The 21,191-nt window shown below is 42.3% G+C and overlaps 1 protein-coding gene across 11 annotated transcripts in view; it reads left to right on the forward strand.

The window, feature by feature from the left end:
- The window catches only part of LOC107998100 (uncharacterized), a 233,548-nt gene that overhangs the window by 199,169 nt on the left and 13,188 nt on the right, over nucleotides 1-21,191 (forward strand). For 4 of the 11 annotated variants that reach the window (XM_062072716.1, XM_062072714.1, XM_062072715.1 and 1 more), the window contains 3 exons: nucleotides 20,530-20,603; nucleotides 20,686-20,837; nucleotides 20,916-20,992. Coding sequence is in view for 7 of the 11 variants with exons in the window: in XM_062072708.1 (XP_061928692.1) it covers nucleotides 20,130-20,156; nucleotides 20,530-20,603; nucleotides 20,686-20,828; nucleotides 20,916-20,992 (321 nt within the window). In the remaining 4 variants the exon portion in view is untranslated. Of the gene's footprint in view, nucleotides 1-13,913; nucleotides 20,157-20,529; nucleotides 20,604-20,685; nucleotides 20,838-20,915; nucleotides 20,993-21,191 lie in introns of those variants that run through there. The other 7 variants (XM_062072707.1, XM_062072713.1, XM_062072710.1 and 4 more) reach the window with 5 other exon arrangements.

Here is a 21,191-nt window from a genome sequence, read left to right on the forward strand (position 1 = left end):
CCCAACCTCCACCGGATCAAGGCTGATTTGTCCACGGCCCCCCACGTTTCTCGCCCCCTCCTCCCCCTCGAGGTCGATCTACCCGGTTAGCTATGCTAATGGTAATTATCTTCATTAGCGAGCCGTTAATTAACCGGCGCAAAACCTCAATCAGTCGACGGGTATGTCGTTGCCATGGATCGACCTCGCGATACCGATCTCCGGGGTGGAACGCGCGCCCTCTCCCTCTTTCAACGCCCTTTTGATCTTCCCGTTGTATATTGGATCATCGCGACATCGGCCGTGGAGGGGGAAGGATTTTGGAATATAAATTTAAAAACTGGCAAATAAGCCGCTAATTTGAAAATGGTAATAGGAGAGCAGGGGAGGGGAAACGACGTGAATGTCACGCGGGTTTTCTATTCTGTGACGATGGATGACGACGTGAATATCTTTTTTTTTTTTCAAAAGGTGTAATAAATGATGAAAATTGAATTGAGGATCCTTTATTTTTTTTTTTTTTTGCAAGCACAATTTTAAATTTTGTTGAATTTTTGTCTTTGTTTTATAATTATTTTATGAAAAATAATTCGTCTGTTGCATTCTTCGATTTTATGGCATCGTTAAAACGATTCGTGAAGACGATTCTTTGACGATTTGCAAAAGAGTGTTGATTTATAAGTATCTTTTTAACAATTAAAATAAGATAAAGAAGTAAAGAATGTGATGTCATTAGTGTGTTGAAAAAAACGCGAACAGATCATATTTTTGACAAATGTTACTTGTTGATCGTCGTTGCCATCGTATTTTTCAAATCGATGCTTTTACTGTAAATGTTGGAATTTTGAATTTTGTAAAGTTTTAAAATATGGAAAAGTGTTGTGAAAAGCTTCTGTATCTAGTGAAGATTTAGTTCGGTCTATATATATATATTTAAGAAATTCTTTTTCTCGCAAAATCTTATTTTTTAGTTTTCAAAGAACTTTCTTCTTCTGTTCTTCCCTATAAAATACTTTATTTTCTCGTTGTTCTTCTCCATACAAACTTTTAAGCGCATCTTTTACGAATTCGATATTTACAAGTTGTTTCGAACAAAGTTAAAGCCACGGATTCACGGATTTAAACGTTTAAATCATATTTGAGCATACATTTCTTGCATTCTATGTCCCTGCTGGAACTGTTCGCCGGTTACAAAGTTAGCGCTTACACGTGCATTTTGAATACATGTACGTACGTATGTAACTCAGAATAACTGAATGCATTTCGCATCCAATTATTACACAGTTTACCGAATCAATCCCAAGGAATATAATGCTCGTTCCCGAATACGTCACAAATTATTCATCGAAATAACATTCGTTTTGATACAATAGTTCGTTGTCATTCGTTTTCTATATTCTCCATCATACAAATATCTTTCCTTTCAAAAGTGATCTACGGTTGAAAAAAAGAAATAATTACTCGAAATATCGAGCAAAAACTATGGAGAAAACAAAGAAAATCCAAATAGATAATACGTTTGTCGTTCAACATCGTGCACTGTACTTGAAAAATCGATTATTCAGAAAGTAAAAATAATTTCAACGTTATTCGCAAATCGTAAAATGCAATGTTTTGCGAAATTATTCCAATTCGAGTAGCTTCGCGATTCTCCAGACGGAAGAAAAAAGAAAAAAGAAACAGAAGAAACGAAAGAAGGCTTGCAGTCCCTTCCAAACTCATTGGCGTGCGGTAATTTTTTAAATTCATTTCGCCACGGTTAAGAAGCTAAAGGGTTTTCATACTGCTACTCCAGGAGGAAATCTGTAATGAGGAAGGACGTAATGAATATTTTAATTGCGATAATTGAAGCGACTCATTGTGTCCGCCGGTCCCTCTGACCAGGGGCGTAAAAGAAATCTAAAATTAAGAACTCGTTAGAACTCCTCGTTTCCGCCAAAGTATCGCCGGCTATTATTATTATTTTCCTTTTTATTTTTCTTTTTCCGTCCTTTTTTTTCGAGAAAGAAAAAAGGAAAACTGGGGAAAAGCGATAAGTGACAATGGGTGTCGACTTAACTCTTGGGCAAACTTTTAATGAGAAATTTCTCCGCAGCCTCGAGATAACAGTTTGAAACGATCCCGCTAACTAGTATCGAGCATCGGTTGTTATTTCCTTGTTTTTCACCCCGATAATTCACCGAAAAGTATTTTCTCGCGTATTATTTTTGCTTTTTCGTTTCGCCCATTTTCTTTCTTCTTTTTTTACGGTAATTTAAAAAAAAAATCAAAAATTGAGAAAAATTGCGACGAGTCGGTCAAACGTAGAAAGGATATAACGCAAGGAAATAAATAAAGAATAAAACAAGGAGGAAAGATTCATATCGGAAAATTACTTTGCAGACCGCGATCGCTTCTTCTACCGGTAAATTATCTCCACTTGAAACCTTAATACAACCCGTGACCGCCACCTAATGCATTTTAGATAAAGAATCTACAGGTGCCTACAATCTCATCGCGTTCGAAACGAAGGATAGGATGAAATAAACGCAGGATCGAGTCGAAAACAAGCAAATTTAAACCGAGTCGAATCGAGATTATGAAATGAATTCGAATCGCGATCTGAGCAATAAAAACAAGAAGGATAAATACGCTGAAGAAAAAAGGAATAAATAGAAAAAAAGGAGACAAAGAAAAAAAGGATAAATGGAGAGAACGAATCTTGAATAACGAACAGAGTTAATGAAATAATAAAAGAAGAAGGAGAAGTGAAAAGAGAGAAGAGCAGGCGAGGTAAAAGGAAAGATGAGGAGGAGAAAAATGGGAGCAGGAGCCGGGCCAGTTGTTGCAATTTGTCGCACGCGAAACGGAAAATGATATAGCGGCACGGTACCGGTCGGTTTCCGGTGGCCAGGGCTCACGCTCGAGGGAATCAATGATAATCGAATCGGGAAACGGCCGTGTCGGTCCGGTTTAAAACGCAATTTCATACCTAAATTCATCGACTTGTGTGTAGCGGGGACTTTACGTATTCCCGCTAGTAACTGTATGCTAATAGCGCGCGAACGCGGAAGCTGCGAAGCATAAATCGGGTTAAGCCGCGGTTAGGGCCCCGACCCGCCTCCACTACACGTTGATCCAGTTACGGAACCCGTCGCTCTCTACTTCTATTCCAGGCCGATAAATGGGATGCAGGGGAGCTAGGTTGCGTGCCTCTACTCCGCCCCCTTTAAACCTGTTCGTCAAGTTTGCAAACTGACTGCGGAATTAAACGTACCCCTTCCCCTCCTCCTTCGCGATTGTTATTCTACCATTTCGATCTCGTTCCCTTTCGAATTGAAATTTTTTTTCCCCTCCTTTCTTTTTCTTTTTCCTTTATTGATCCTTACTTTCCGATGGAATTACATAGATAGAGAAGACGAGAATATTTATTACGTGGGAAAAGAAGAGATCGAATGTAGAACGTATAAATACATCGTCGATATGTTAAACGAAATGTGGGTAGAATATTTTAATATTATCGTCTTGCTTGTTTTGTTGAAAATGGATATAAATATTTTCGAGAACGAGTCCTCTCAACAACAAGTTCGGTTTATCGATCGAGCGGAGAAAATTCCTCGAGCCGATCGCCATTATCCGATTCTTCCTCCCCTTCCCCTCTCCGATCTTAAATCCAACAACTCCCCGAACAATTACGCCAAACTTTATGCGCGCGCCCTCCTCCCCTCCCTCCCCTATTTTATTACCATCCGAATTCGATGATCACGCTCTTGAAACTTTTACAATCGCATTCCGGGGCGCAAAGAATCCCAAACTTCGGTACACCTCGAATTTAATACCGAACAAATTGCCAAACTAGAGCGCAACTACACCCAGGCTCCGTACACACCCTGTATACACGCAGTTGCGACACACACGCACACGCACGTGCGCGCGCGTCCTGTACGCGACTATATATATCCGCTCGCGTGCCTCCGCGTTGACTTTCCGCTCTGCAAATACCAGGGGGAGGGACACAGTTTGATCCGCGGGATGGAGGGGAGGGGAGGGTCGCGACAGGGGCTTAAGCGCTCCAACCCTCTCCCCGTAATCGATGTAACGAATTTCCATAAAGGCTCACGACACCGCCCTATTACTAGTTTAACTCGACCCGATAAATCTAGGAAAATTCACCGCTCGCAATATCGAGCAGAATTGCCGTTCGACTCTCGCCCCGTCGATGGGGATATTTGTGCCCGATTACCGCTCCTACCTGCTCGCCTTATTTTTTTTCACTTCGTTCAAATTGGATCAAATTCCTTTACGAGAGAGAATTAAAATTGTCCTACGTTTCTTCCTAAAAATTGTAATGCGTTATATTTTGAATCTTTCTCCGTGTATATTCCTATGGTATTTCTTGTATTTTTAAATTTCATGGAAGATAGAAGACTAGAATCTTCTCGAATTTTCAAGGAATCTAATAACCTATGAACAAGAACTTATAAACTTCTACTTTCAAATGTTTCGAACGATTGAATTTCAACAAAGACAACCCTTCTTTTGAAAAAATTTCAAAAACGATTCCAAGGGAAGATCGGACAGAAGCCAAGAATCTTCTCGAATTTTCCACAAATCTAACAATCTATAAACAATAGCTATAAACTTCTTCTATTTTCGAATGTTTCGATTAAATTTCAAAACCATTCAAAAACCACTCTTCTTTCGAAAAAATTTAAAAAATGATTCGAAGGAGGGCGGTAACCGGGTACAAACACCCCTGTTCTCTCCCTGGACGCATTCGCAGGGGGATGGAAAAACATATGGCCGCGGTGGCCGTTGATCGATCCTCTTGACATCCATTCGAGAATACCTGCGGAAGTAGGTCGGCTACTGAAATCCCCGGGAAACGGTCGCTCGAATATGAAATTCTTCCGCGTTACGTTAATTTACATCGGTAAAAAGGTCGCCGGTTCCATCTCTTGCCCCTCCTGCTCCTCCTCCTCCCCTTCTTGGACGATGTCAAAAGCGAAAAGGTCAAATCTTGGGGGAGGGGAGATGTGTGGGCGCGAGGAGGAGGGAGGGAGGGTGAAAATTTGCAACAATTTCGCGGAAAATCTGGGAAGGTCATTGGAAAATCGAGGCGATCCGCTCGACTCGTGGCGTCTGTCCTGGAATTAATAATTCAGGGGGAGGATTGCTCGCTCGCGAACGAGCGACGAGTTGCGAAGCGCGGGGAGGGCGTGGAATACGTGTCTCGGAAGTTAAGAGAGCTCTCGTTCACCGTTCGAAGAATGTTGGAAGGCCGAGTCTCTTCGCGGCAGATCCTTCGTGATGGAACAACGACGAAAGTTTCTTGCCAGGGAAGTTTCTTCCACCGTGGACGAAGGTGAACGAGGAGACTTTAAGTCTTACCTCGAGTGACTGTCTTTTTTTCTTATCTTGTTTTCTTGAATTTTTTTCGTTCGTTTAGAAGAGAGGGGAAGACTTTTTTTTCCGAATGATGTATTCAAGAAGAATGACGGGAAGCGATCTTCGAGAGGGGATCTTTCTTCAGATTTTTACAGCTCAGGGGGACGATGTTGTAGGGTTATACGAGGGATATGTGTAACAAGATGAAAATTCAATTTTAAATTAAACTTTCCCCGATCTCACGGTTCAGATACGTTGTGGAAAGGGAGAGAATTAAAAAGCTAGCTTGGAAAATCACAACTTTTCACTGTATACTTCTCCGTTGCGATAACTCGGATTGAATTTTTTCTTTTTTTCAAAGAGGCTTCGACACGCGTCGGGATCTCAAAATTTCATCGGATGATACGCGGGAATATTTTGCCTGGAGAACACGAATCGGTTTTTATTTAATGATTTTCGCGATCATGGGACGGGAGATAAAAATTATTCGCGGCAGCAATTACGGGCCCGCGGCAAGAAAGTGGAAATGAAAAAGGGAATATCGTATAAATCTTGGCCCACGGGGAGGAATAATAATCCTCTTGGGTCTGTTTTACATTCTTTTTAATTTATTACGCGGCGTAGAGAACGTTACCCTCCATGGCACACGGTTCCTTTGTCTCGGACCACACCTCCGCACCCCTCCGCCCCCTCGCGGATTTCATTCCATTTAAAAGCATCTTCTCTACGTTACGCGATTTTTCCACCCGAAAATAGTTTTTCCACGCGTTGTTGTTGCGCGTGGGGTGAAGAAAGAAAGAAGAAAAAAAGAAAATTCGAGAGACGGCCGCGCCAATGTATTAATTAACGCGCCACCGGTTTTCGCTGATGAGATGTTCGATGATTAGGGAAACACCGGGTATAATTATTATTCCGGGGATAATTAGCGAATCCCGTGAAATTATTAATTCCTCCCGCAGACGATGATTCTATATTATACATTTGAAACGCGAAAAATTGAGGAAATTAATTGATGTACGAAAATAAATTGATACGACAAATTTTCAATTTTGTCACATTACTTGGAAATTTCGAATCGTAATCGTATTTTAATAAAAAGATGTATCTAATTATAATTACGAATGTTCTCAATTTTTGTTAAAAATACACGCATAAAGAGAGAGAGAGAACTCTGTTCCGATTCTAAAAATAAAAATTACCAAAGTTTCAAAGGCAAAAGTTTATTTGTTTTAAAGAAAAAGAAGAAGAAGAAGAAGGCAATTTTATTCGAGTATATATTCAAATAATTTTCTCTTTCTCAAAATACACATGGAGAAAACGTTTCGACGATATTCTTTCTCCTGTATTTTTTCCTGAAAAAAAAAAAAGAAGAAAATTTCTTCCGAGATCAAAGAAATAACGCGTCGACAGCGTTAAATATTTAGTCTGGAGGTCGGAGGATGACTACGCTCGCCACATTTTTCATTATACTCAACCCCGACGACACTTTCCGACGACGATCTTCCAACTATGCACGCTGTTTGACTAATAACACCGGCCTCGTTCTTGTTGTACTTGCAAATATTGTTCGCCGTTAGCTAAACGCTGGTCGACCGAGAACGGTGACAAACATTTTCACGCATGCGAAATCAGTTTGATTTCCCGTCACTTGTATTTTCCATATTCGATCGGCCTTGTTTCGCGTGCTACGCAAATTCTCGACACGGTTGCACCGTGTTTGCCGTGCAACTATGTACACTGTCGAGAGACTTGATCGCCGCACAGCGAGAAGAAAATACATATTGGCATTCTTCGACGCAGGATTGCATTTAAAAGAAATAATTTAAAAGAAAAATTCTATCTTTCAAAATCTGTGTATCCAAAATTAAAAAGAAAAAGAAAAAAGAAGAAAAATTCGATGGAAATTTCGCAAACAATAATTCCCAATTAAATTCAAAATCCAAAATTCGACGAGAGTTCACTTGAATATATTACATAAAATCTTTAACACAACAATTTGACGATAATTCTCTCAGCCACGATCCACAGGATTCGTAATCCCGGTACAATTTCCGGAAAGACGATACCTGGTCGGCGACCATCATGGGTCGGGGTGACGAAAGGTCCCCAAAGGAGGCCGATGAAATCCTTTGGGAAGCAACGACAAAACGGAGGCGTTATACATTGCATCAGACGGAATATGCAATTTCCTCTGCCAACCTTCTGTTCTCGTGTATATTTCTATAGCTGGCCTCTTTTGATGCCGACGTTCTTCGAATATTGCGACGAGTCCGAGACCAGCAACCCCGCTGGGTCTTCTTATCATCTCGTTTTACGGCCCCCCTCCTCATATCGAGATTGCACGTGTTCAGGAGTCGTCCCGCTCCTCTTTCCTGTCCTTTCGTCTGCCCGCCCACAAATTTCATCGTTATTCGACGTTTCGTCGTGCGCATCAACGAAATTCGCTGTGAAACTCGAGGCCTTCATTACTCGTGCTCGTAAACGCACGAGGGCGCCCTCTGAAAATGAAAATAACCGAAAGAGAAATAAGTTCTCGAATTTCGCCGACCAATCCTCGTTACCGATGCTCGTTAATTTTTCTCCCCTTTCTCTCGCTTTTCTCTTTTTCCACATTCAAGGATTGTGATTGCGTTCGGGGATCGTCTTGGAGCGAGCAGCGGGTATTACACGCAACCGTATATTTCTCTTGGCAAATGTTTCGCTGGAATTATGTCGCGATGGTTGAAAAGAGGGAATTCGCGTTACGAAATTTATTCCAGTTTTCCCTCCATCCGCGAGAAATACTGTTTTATATATATATATATATCTGGTTAGGTGGAGAGATTAAGACGCGTGTTTTTAACTTGATCATCGCGTTTACGAAACGAAAATTTGAAGAAGATAAATTATTACATTATTATATTGAAGAAACAAACGTAGGATAAAATTATTTAGAAAATTTCACCGCGAAATTAGAGCGTGTTTCCGTGTTAAAATATTATGAAGATTTTTCCCGTTTATATGTCATTCAAAAAAGAAACGTTCTTTTTTTTGCGAAATGTACGAAAAATTCTCTGAACAACTCTCTACACGCATTTCTTCTTAAAATTATACAAGCTACATCTATTCCTAAATTAACAAATACATGCACCGTTCCTTGAAACGCCAATCAATAAATTTTCCTCCCTTAAAATTCTCCTCGACCAAACTCGATTTCGCGTAACAGTTTCGAGGAAAATTTGCACGGGAACGAGGGATCGCGCGCTTCGAAACTCTCGCCTCGGTGTTTTTATTCAATTTCGAGTAGGCGGGATTACAGGGTGTAACAGGGCGACGTCCTTTTTTTATTCTCTCTCTCTCTCCAATGTTATCTCATAACGCGTTATCTCTGCGAGCGATCCATCTTCATAAGTCGTCCCGCGGTGCTCGTGTACCGGCCAGGATCACGAAGAAACGCGATTTAACCTGAAACCCCGGCTAGGTTTCCGGGGCTCGAGAAAAAGTGGGTCGCCCTCCCTCGTCCATCCTGAAAATTTCCCTCTTACGCGCTCTTCTTTTTCACCTTATCCCTTTCCTTCCCTTTCCCATTGGAAATTCGCTTATATCCGTCGATATCGAGTTGTTCAAAAAGTTGTTCTCTAAAGTTGAACGATATCGAGCAAAGGAGGGGAGAAGAGAAGTTTTCTGATTTATCGGGAAATTTTGGTAAACAGAGGCGACGTTTTATTTATATAAATACGAGAATCCCTCTACAGGATAATTTATACGGATTTTGTCGCGTGATCGGCTCTTGCCCCTTTATCCGAGCGAGATAACTCGGATGTTATCGATGGAAATTGGCCAACTTAATTTATACGCCGTTTTCTTTTTTTCCTTTAACGGATGCGAGGAGAAGTTCGATGAAGAATGGAGGTTTTAGGAAAGTTGTATCGGAATTACGTGAGAAACTTGAAAGTTTGATAACAAATGCAGTTCTTAAGCCACTTTGTTCGGGTCGATTAGAAAAATTGCGTTATTCTCGTAACTTCGATTAAGCGTGAAGAGTGAAGGCAATTTTGCGCGATTCTTTTTTTCTTTTATTCCAATTATTTCATTACCGAGCAATTTCCTTTTTATTTCTCAGACAAATTTCAGAGAGTTTTTCAGATAGATGGAAAGAACACGACCGAACGATTCCATCGGCAGAAATGCAATAAGTCCATCGTCCACCGCATCGAGGGATATTACGTTTCCAGAAGGAGGGTCCAGAAAGAAACATCGGTCGTGGAATCTATATATACGAAGTGGAGACACGGGACACGTCATTTAAGCGACATTCTTAGACCACTTTAGGAGATATTGCTCTCTTTCCCCGCACTCGTGCGTAATTCGTCACCGCTCTGTCCCCTCCCGCCCCATCAGAGGCAAAATTCTCCATACGGATAGAAAGGACGATTTAGCTCGACGAGGGCGATATTTTTCTCCCATTTACCAAAGTGGATCTTTTTTCTCTACCCTTCAATGATCCGTTCCTCCCTTACAAAACTCGACCGCGCGACTGCTACTGCTTTTTCCTACCCTTTCGTATCGCTTCGCTCTCTTTCACCGGTGTAATACGATACAAAAGTCTGGGGAGAAGAAAAAGAAAAAAATAGGAGTAGTCTTGGATTGGAAAGGAAAAAGATTCTCTTGTATCGCCGATTGCCATCTAAGTTTTAATTTTCGACGAAATGTATTTTTCTCCCCTTCCTTTTTTCTTTACGGTTTCAAAACACATCGCGATGAAAACAAAATCGTAAACGATGATGACTCGAAAAGATTCTCCTCTTTTTTTTCTTTTTTTCTTTCATGCGAAACAGAAGTTCGCCCTTCGAGGATCGAGCGCTCTCGTAGGTTGGGCAAACAGAAACTAGGCCAAGACCTTCCTCAACGCGGAACGAAGGGGAGAGCGGCACGAAAAGCGGCGAGGAACCGAGGAAATTCGTCTGTTCGACTCACTCTCGTTTTCCTCCTCTTCCCGCATTCCCTCCTTTTGTGGCGGCCCACAATGATGAACAATGCGGCAACGCCGAAGGATTCCCAGAAAGCGGTTGTTCGCTTTGTCGGAGGGAAAATATGAATACCATCCTTTCGTTCGAACCCTCACCCTCCTCCCTCGCGAACCTTTTCGGTTCACTTGCCCTTTCCCTCCCTGTCTCGCCTCTTTTCCAGCTTTAGCAAGCGAGCGAGCGAGCGAGCGCGACCTGTCGGAGTTGGGCACGATAAATGTTTGCCTCAAGTTTCCGGGAAGCAGCGCCGCCATGATAAATGCATCGCATTCCACCGCTCGTCCCTCAGCCTCGATGAAAAACAACCTGTTTCGCTTGAGAGCGCGAATCCTATGTTACGCGCCTCGAAACTTTCATCCACCGTGAAATTCGAGTTAATAGATACATTCTGCGGATATCTCTTACCCGATTCGAAAGGGGGGATCTTATTTATTGTTGGACGTGGGAGCGATTGCTTCTCTTTGCGCGTCGATCGACGACGAATGGGATCGATGGAAAATTGAGAATCGTGCTGTACGATGAGTACAGTTTTATTGGATTGGGATCGATGGACATAGATGGACACGAAGAAAATTTCGTATTTGGTATATTAATTTCTTGAGAGGATATCGCGTTAACGCTCTGAAAGATTAAAAAAGAAAATGGGGGGGGGGGGACTAGATTTTTTTTTTGAGAAACTCTCAAAGCTGTCTCTTTAAGCTGCTTACGAAACGCTTCTTTCAACAGAGGTCGTAAAGAAGTTAATTTGCAGCGGGGCTCGAGACTCTTCATGTACCTGTATATTTTTAAACCGTATACGGCTTTCGTTGCAAATCATCATGCCTTTAATCACCATAAAATTTTCTTTCTCAACCGTGTCGTCTTAAATTTCAAAATTCCTATATAAAAGTAATAAAAACGTACCGAAATTACCATCCTCCGTTACCTTCCATCATCATCGGATCTCCAATTTTCCATCAATGTCTTTTTTTTTCCCCCTTTTCTCGTCTTTCCGTTTAAAATTTTATGAAACGACAGAAGCATCCAAAAATTCCCCGATAATTCGATCCCCAATTTTCCTTCCCTATTCTCCTCGCATATTGAATTTCGAAATTAGAAAAAGCGGCGATGATTTTTTTTGAAATTATCACCGACACGGCCACCGATTTGCGAAAAAAAAAACCGATGTACAAAATTCTCATCCTCCAGGCCGTCATTTCTCCTCTGTCTCGTCGTCTCCATTTTCGAAATTCGAACGGTACGATAAAAACGTGGAAAAAATTCCACTCCTCGGCACAATCGTCGTCCCCACAATTTTCGAAATTATTTCTCTCTTTTCTCTTTTTTTTTCCTTTTTTCTTTTTTTCGCAAATCGGCGGCCGTGTCGGCGATAATTCCCAAAAAAATCATCGCCGCTTTTATCCCCCTCCGGAAGTACGAGTGTCATTCGCGCGCGACGCGTCGCTCGAAGTGCACATTCCCTCCCCCCAATCTTCCTTTTGAAGCTTGACAAGCGCGAAGGGTGCATAATTTAAATTTTAGCCGCGAACTCCCGGCTAAAAGTTAAAATTTTTCCAGCTGGGGAGTTGTAGTTTCAACTCCCTTCCTCTCTCTCTGTGTGCAACAGTTAAAAAGAGCGAGCGAAGCTCATGCAAATTTCCCGCCAACGAGAATGTGAGGGGGGAGTGCCCGTCCTTTAATTTTCTACGTTTTAACGCGATCCACTCGTCGCAATCCTGCCAATTAAAGCAAATATTTGCGGATCGAGTCTTGCAAGGAGTACAGCATCCTCGACCAGGATCCTTCATTGAGACACGGCGAGCGGCTAATCCAGGATTATCCTATCTCCGAGTAGACCGATCTCTTCCGATTATCAATTAATTAAACCGCCCTTTCCCTTCTGTCTGTCGAACAGCCGCTTAATTAATTGCCGATTCAGCCTTGTGGCGTCCGCAATTAAACTCGGCGCGGAGGGGAGAGGAAGAAGGATGGCTCGCGCGACTATCTTCGTTCTTCGACGACATTCGTCCAACATTATCGACGAATTTGAATTTGAATTTTAAACATTTGAAGAACGCTAAAAGATTTAATTTAAGTTGGAATTAGATGATCCGAGCCAAATCCGGTATAAATTGATTTGATTAAAATTGAGAACGTTGGTAAGAGAAGGGGTGGTTCCTGACGAATTTCGTTCTTCAATGGAATATCATGGAAGATTCCGCGGTTTTGAATCAAATTGGATCGACGAATTTGAAATTTTGCCGTTTGAAAATTAGGAAGATCAGTACAAATAAGTTAGAGTAATCCAATTCAAATCTAATCTAGTTTTTAAATTAAATTCGTTCCTCAATGAATATAGAGGGATAATTCTTCTTCTTCTTTTTCTTCGAATCAAGTTGGGTTGACAAATTTGAAATTTTGATATCGGAAAGTTAATAAAAGTTAATAAAAGTTAGGCGAAATCGTCTTAAAGTTAAAAATTAAGAGACTCCAGTCGAATCTGATACGAACTGATTACGACTCCACGTAGTGAAAAATTTACAGATGACATTGATCGCCATCTCTCAGCATCATTGACAGCTCACAAAATTATGCTTTACAAACTGGTTATCTCGAGAATTATGGATTTTGCAAGCTATTGATATGCGGAATAAGTTTCCCTAAAAATTGCTCCACAGCTGTCGGGAATTGAGTCTTGAATATTCCTTTAAGAGACTCTCTCGACAGCTGCAAGCTAGATCAAACGTCTTGCTTGACTTATATCTCGTGCAGCCGTGCGGTTCGTAAACCAGTCACACGTAAATGGGAAAGAAAATTCCACCTATGGATCACGTACAAAAATGGTGTTGCTCGAGACGCGACATATCTCTACTAAGTTATAAATATTAAGCAAAATTTCTCTTTCTCTTTCTCTCTCTCTCTCTCTCTCTCTCTCTCTCTCTCTCTCTCTCTCACGAAACCTTTCTTTAAATCTTTATGGACAAAGTAGCTTTTTTGATCGTTAAAGATGTGAAAATAAAAATATTCGAAAAACATAAAAAGAGGCGTCCCTTTCGAAAATTAAGAACGGAAGGTTTCAGAAATCGAGTGATGTTTGATCTTTACTTTCCTCTCCACCGTGTGGACACTGTTTATACGAAACGTTTATAATTTTACGGTGTCTCCTGCTTAATTAATCGCAGACTTATCACAGATAACGCTTTGACGTTAAGGGAGTTAAAGGACTTTCTTGGGAAAGGAAGACGAATACTTTTAATTACAAAGGGATTTCTTTGGGAAACAATAGGCTCTCCCTCGAGATAAGATTAATTATTTTTAAGACTGTCATCGATATTCGAAAGCCTTATGGATTAAATCGCCATTTACGAGTGTTTACTGATTTAATTTCCCCATTATATTCATATCACTGTGTATTCTCTTAGATATAATTTATAAAAAAATCTTATAAATTCATACAAGAGCGTAAATTATCGCGTTAAAAAAGAAACAAAACTAAAAAAGAAGGAAACAACGATCGAAAAAAAAAATATTTTCATGAGACAGATATATATATGTATATATATTAAAAATTTATTTCGTGATTTCAATTTTCATATCGCTTTCGTATCGTAGCTTTTCATAAGGAAGAAACCAAGAAAATTGGAAATTACATTTCGAAAAAAATTAGGCACGGACGCCTAAAAAACTTCGACCCAGTGCAGCAATAATTAATCTTCGCAACGTTTATGAGAAACTGCGCTTGCAATTTCTGACCCGTAAAAAAAGCCAGAGCGAAATAGACGAAACGATGCTTCTTTTCGACAACGCGAAAATAGAGAGCGCTCTTTTTAACGAGGCCGATTCGCCATAAATCGGAATGGCGGTTAATGAAGTGGAGGGGAGGGAGAGAGGGTGGATTTATCGTGAAACTTTGAAAGAAAGCTTAGTAGACGCACGTGGATAACAAGAACGATCCAACGATAGGTTGATGAGTATCGAGGGTACGTCAGTGGGGATCATGTTCGAGAGAGAGAGAGAGAGAGAGAGAGAGAGAGAGAGAGAGAGAGAGAGAGAGAGAGATGGAAAATGGTCCAGGAGGGGAGGTTGGTTACTGGAGCGGTCGTAGGGTGGTTATAACGCGGGTGTAACCTTGGCAACTCTGCATTCCCCTTTCTCGTAGCCGACATCATCCTCTCGACGCCCTTTCCCTCTCTTTTTCACCCTTCTCCTGTCCTTCCCTCCCTCCTTTCGCCCTCGTCTGTTCTTTTCTTTTCTTTTCTTTTTTTCTTCCATCCACGACTCCCCTATTTTTCCTTCCCTCCCTTCCGTTTCCTTCTTCCCTCCCCTCTCATCTTCCTTCTTCGTAGATTCCTCGGCTTTTTTCTCGCTTCCCCTTCAGCTCTATTCCAGCTTCTCTATCTCATCTTCGGTAGAAATTTCAACTATCCCTCCCTCATGTCCAACACGGACACATCGACAAAGGACAGGCACATTTATGCGCTTTCCTCCCACTCACGTACGTAAATGGGGCAAAAGTGGAGCGTGTTCTTGTTCGAATGCATGCTCGTTTCGTGCCACTACCCCCTCTTGCACCCCTTCCACGTAGCTAGTAACTCTCTCCATCCTCTACGACGATTCATCTCTCTGGTTATTCGTAGATAACCCTATCTACCTCCTGTCGTTCGTCCTTTTTCATCACTCTCTCCTTCTCCTCCTCCTCCTCCTCGTTTCTTCTTTCTTTTTTAACTCGTCGCCTCGAGCAATCGTGGCGTATCGAATTGTCAAAATGAATTTCCAGCACCTGTTTGGAGGGGGAGCGAGAGGAAGGGAACGAGAAAGGGGGAGGAATCCACCATTCGCCGAGAAACACGGCTGCGCTCTTAATCTCGTAGAAATGTAAATCGCCCTTAAGCGACGTCAACTTTTCACCATGGCCGCCTATCAGCCGCCAGCTCCCTCCCCGATCGGGCGGAGAAAGAACTTTGTTTCCGCCGGATATCGCGATCTGCCGTATGTTATCGTTACTCCGATGTTCCTTCAATGTTTATTGCGAGTCGAGTGGTGGAAAAACCTTTTCCCATTGCCGTTCATGTTTTGAGGGGATAACTATACGGGATTAGAGCCCGTTTGGGGCTGTTTTTATCGAAGGTTGTAGGATTTTCAACGATTCTCTCGTTATTTATTTTATTTTTTTTCTATGGTAAGTGGCTGTCCCCGATGATAAAATTTATTATTTATTATTGGCAGGATTGTACCTGCCTGGAATCGTATAACCGATCGATCTTTTATTTATATACAAAATCAAATTCCTTTAAATCAATAACGTTTATATAATATTAAGTTACACGATTCGATTTACTCTGTGCATGTGAAAAACAATGGAGAATAGATTTTGCCTACAAAATGTCAAACCAATCGAGTCGATATTCTCGATTTGCAATTTCGGATTAATGTGGACAGATGTTTACGTGCAATGTGAATCTATTTCCATACAATTCACTAATAATTTCTACGATTAACTACATGATATAATAGCGACAAAAAGTGACACAAAATATCCCTCTCTGTCCAAACAACTCTTCAACAATTCCCCCTTCTTGAATTAATCCTATCTCTTCTAAATAAAAAAAGAGAGAGAGAGAGAGAGAGAAAATACGATCCTTTCAACAACACTTGAACCACGTTATATTCCTTACTTACATCTCTTTCATAAATCGTATCCTGTTCAATCGTTAACCATCCTCTCCCCTCGCCCTAACGCAACTTTAATCCCGCCTATAGTTCAAACTAACGGTCGCCTGCCACTGCATTCTGCTCACCAGCCATGATTACCTTTCATCGGGAGTCAACAGTTACACGGCCACTAATTCCGCTCGCTGGTGGAACTAGTTGTCGCTCATTACCGGCATCAAAGCCATCATCGTGATACGCACATCCCCGACAGCCAGGGATCGTGAGTTTCCACTCAACTTCGTCCACACCGCGTTTACCGCTATGCTCGCATCGCGCGTGTAAAGGAAAGGAAAAGAGAAAGAAAAAAAAAGATGAAAGAAACGGAAGAAAGGGAAAGAGAGAGAGACAGAGAGAGCGTCCTATCGATCGCGAACGATTATTATTGCAATAGAGAGACCGACCACTTTCCATATTCGAACGGCGTCGTGATAACGCGCGCGAAATTACGACGTCCTATTGTTCATAGACACCATTATTACCATTACAAGGTATCATTATCGACAGACTGATCGGCATTCATATTCATGGCGGCCGATCTAGATCTAAAGAGCGAAAGAGGGGTGGGCGGTCATCGCGGTCCGCAACGAAAATCGTTCGTTTTACCGATCCGCGTCAATCGCGTCCCTACCGGTTGATTAGGGGATGCGTGTTTACTCTGGGAGGGGAAGGGGAGAATTCGTGAAAGAATGAAAAACTGGATCACGATTTCGAACGATTTCATCCGAAGAAATCGAATTCGATCCGTAGAGATTGTAATTGTAGTGATTTTGACAAGATTGGAATCATCGTCGTGGATAATTACGAATAATATTGGAAGTGAAAAATGTTTTCGAATTCGGGAATTTTCGGGAAGATGATGAAACAAAATTTCAACAATTCGTACGCAGTACGTAACCTAAACTCCAACATTTCCGACAGTTCAAACACGCGACGAATTTAAGCCATCCAAAAATTTCCATCCTCCGTCATTCTTCACTCCCGATTATTCGCACGCGTTCCAAAATCTCGATCACCTGCCCCCGAATTCCTCGAATATTCTCCTTCCGAAATAAAGCGAGATACAGATTATTATGAATACGACGAGTTAGAATCAATTTGATAATGAATTATTATCGAAACGATCGAATTCTTAATATGAGATATACGTGACTTACATTTACAATTGCAATTTCATTGAAAAATAACACAAATCGAAATTTAACAACAAAGTATAATTCGTATAATTTCAACAGAATTACATTATACACAAATATGATCGTGATTGATAAGCAATTACGTTTCTACCTCAACAAAATGCATTATTCTGAATCCAATAGATACACAATCGTGAAATAAAAAGAAAAGTCCAAATAGTCAAATTTGGAACAAATTTAACCATTTCCACTTTTATATTTTGCAAGTTGTTTAAATCAACTGTTTCATATGCAACAACCTGCAAACGGGATCGAACGAATCCTAATTACCCTAAACACACATTTATCCCCGGGCAGATGTACAACGGCGGAACAACACTACTGATTGCCTAACGACGTCGACGAAAACATCCGGCGCCCCGGATCTGCATAAAGAGGGGGGGGCAGAGATGACGAGGGGCCGGTCGAGAGCGTGTGCGTATGTGGCTGTGCGCAATAATGTCGTAGGTTTCGCGAGGGTTTATTGCGCCGTGGTGCAGGGCGGCCGTAGAGAGTTGGCCAGGAGGGAGAGGAGACTTAATATCGTCCGTTGTAATGCAGGGCCCGCAATATCTCGTCCTCGCCTTCGTTGTTTCGCTCCCGCGGCGGCAATCCGCGCTGACATCGGCGGGAATCGCGTGCACGCCGCGAGATATTTGCCCCTCCTCCCCTCCCCTCCTCGCACGCCACGAATTCGTGACGATCGATCGATGCGAGGGGCCGTCACACATCCTTGTTAAAACGAAACGCGCGGTGAAATTGGAAGCTGTCGAGTGCGCGGTACGGGTTTCGTTTTCGAGTTGATGGAGAGACTATTTTTGCCCGTTTTCGGGTCTATGATTCGGTGTGCGGTTGGGTTTCGGTGTGCGGCGCGGGGAGGAGGAATTGAACATCGGATGGATCTTGACAATTTTTTTTTTTTTAGATCGTAGTTGTAGCATTAATCGGGCAGAATGGAAACGGGGATTGAACGTTGGCGCGAAGCGGTGCGATAGTGGGGCGAGAATTTTGAGTTTTGATCATTGGGGAAGGGATCTAGGCGAGAGATCTACGTCATCGTTGTAATTAATATCGAAGCTGTATATATACGACAAGATAATGTACGACGTTCTCGTAAACGGGTTAACCTAAATCCAATCCAAAATCCACGATCAAAAACGGCAGCTACTTCAATAACCCTCCCCTACGAATTTCCATTCCACTTCATCGAACTCACGTATACGTACTTCTATCTGAACTACGGACTCGAACTCGAGAGAAAGAGAGAGAGAAAAACTGTCTCTAAAATCGAACAACCGATACAAGTTCTCCTCTCGTGAATCGATCGTGAAAATCGTTGGACCAATCGGCGTAAAGGATCCATCATCGATGGCCAGCTGGGACCGGTTCCCGTTCGATGTATCGAAAGCAGGGGAAGTGGACACTTCCGAGTGGAACGGGTCGTGATATTCCCTCTTACTACTCCTCCCCCTCTTCACGATTCCCGGGGCTTTGTGTGTTTTGACGGGGGTGTTAACTGACCCCGTGGAGGCGGCGTGGAGGAGGGTTGTGCTCAAGAGCAGAAGAGGGTGGCATTAGGTCGAGGTCACCAGGACGCCGAAGCGATCGATGCAGCCCGCCAGGCACCACCACCCACGCTCTCCAACCTTCTCCGCTTTCTCCCTCCGTCCAGATCTCTCTCTCTCTCTATCTCTCTCCATCTCCTCTCGAGACCGTTATCTCCGATCCTCTCCTCCCTCCAAGCCTGCTCATTATGTCTCTATTTACGTCTGGATGCATTTGAAGCAAAGACGGCGTGGAAAAACTCGCAAACTTGTTCAACACGTGGATGCTCCACATTCGAGGCTCGGGATCAGCTGTTTTCCCCGGGGCTTCTGGATATTACGTTACGCTTCCACGGTCGAGATGAATACGAGCTTTGACATATGGGCCGGTACGTGGGAGAGTGATTAAGATCGGGGGAGGGAGGGAAAAGTCGGTATCGAGAGAGGGTATTCACGAGGGATGGATTTTGAATCGAGCAAAAGTTCCTTCTTTTTTTCTTTTTAAAAAAAAACGCGCAAGTAGTCGACGAATCGCTCTTGATTCCTTAAGAGGTAGGAATATTTCGAGAAGTTTCGAAGCTGTGTACAGATGTTTTTCTGATCTGTCGAACGATCGAATACTTTTCGAATCTGTAAATCGAAATTAATTACACGAGAACGTGGAAATAGAAGGAGAGAAATTAAATAAAATTCTCGCATCCCTTTTTTATAGATCGGCAAAATAAGAAGCAAATAAGAAGAGAACCCTCTTAAAAGAAAAAAGATTATTTATCCGAAAGCGTCGATCCAGCATATCCCGTAAGAGTATATTCGTAAGAACGAGAGAGAGAGAGAGAGAGCGGATAAATAACATAAAATCAGCGGGAAGAAGAAAGCCACTCACCGGCGCTCGTAATTTCAACGAGCTCGTAAACTCTGAATTCACGAGGGATAGAGAAGTGCTCGCTTCTCTCGGCTCTCCGATAATGTCCCCTCGTCCCCAACCGTGGAAATGGATCCGTCACGGCCGATTACCGATCCTAAAGCCGCGTCTCCATTCCAATTCTTGGGCGAGAATAATTTTCATCCGGGGAGGGAAGGACAGACGAGGGTCGCGGGCAGACACAGCCGCCACGCTCCGCGCTCGCTCGCTCGGCTGTCGCGCGTTGTTTGGTTTCCAAGGGTCTCTTCTCTCCCAACACTCGCGACGATCCCCCTTTCCTTCCGTTCTTTGTTCTCTTCGTTAAATGTCCCGGTCGTTTTGAGCATCGAACCGATCGTTTGTCCGCCGAACACTTTCAACGATCTTAACCCCACCAGAGACCTAACGTTCTGCGATGTCGGCCGCTCTCCGAGTGCTTTCTGCGTGACCGTATCATGCGACTCGTACCATGCGAACAGGTTTAACGCGTTATGACGTGAGTACCACGCTCTTGGATATCGTCGAGACGATCGATCATTCCTCCGATTATTTCGCGAACGAGAGAGACGCGTCGTGTCCTTTCGAGTCCTTTTTTAACCTTTTTGAGGGTGGGCCAGGGCTACGTAGATCGAGAAAAGAGAGAGTCTCGTCTTTGGTTAAATTCTTTTTGGTTAAATTATTCCGATTTTATCGTGGGATTTGTTGTTACTCTGTGATATGATGTTGGTTTTTTTTTTTAACTTTCGTTGAGGGATAATCGATCGATCTTCTTCGAAAGATTTCCGCGAAACATTGATCCATGATCGATGATCATTATTTTTATTGGTAATTCGTAAGAATTTATTAAAGATCACGGGTGATATTTCCAGGAGGAATCTAGAACTCCTATATCCAGTGAAGACGATTCTTGCCTCTACTCGGAACTCGATCTCTTAAATCCAAGGTATTGTTCAGATTTTCGAGAAATTTAAGGAACATACGTACACGTAAGAGAGAGAGAGGGACGCACGAGAGATATTTTTCAGATATTATTCCCAAAAATCGCTGCACCAGCGTCGTGATATCAAAGGGACGAAGGGTAATTCACCGAATCTTCTGAAAACATCCTCGAGGGATTCCGATTACTGTTGTTGTTTCACTCGCAGCGATCACGTCGAGACAAAATTACGTAAGTGATGTAAGTGTAACTGGAATCCAGGTATGTAATTCCCTCAGACGTTAACTTAAACGTTAGTCTATTCCAAATATGTTTCAGTAACCAAGAAAGTAGGTGGAAAATATCGTGCGTCGAGTCTTCAATATTTTCCAGATTACAATCGAAAGAAGCATGAGGTAATGGGCGATGCCTGTTTTCTAAAATAAAAAAAAAAAAATAATAATAATAATAATAAAATATCGAACGGCCCTTTGTCGAAAACTCGGATTCACAGTTAGAAATAACTGTCACCGTGACAGAATCGTAACCGTGTTTACAAGCGTCCATTTACGTCACTCCGCGTCACGTACGTATCGAGTTTTTCCGGGGTAAAAA

Source organism: Apis cerana, linkage group LG3 (genome assembly GCF_029169275.1).
Source record: "Apis cerana isolate GH-2021 linkage group LG3, AcerK_1.0, whole genome shotgun sequence".
Taxonomy (NCBI): Eukaryota; Metazoa; Arthropoda; class Insecta; order Hymenoptera; family Apidae; genus Apis; species Apis cerana.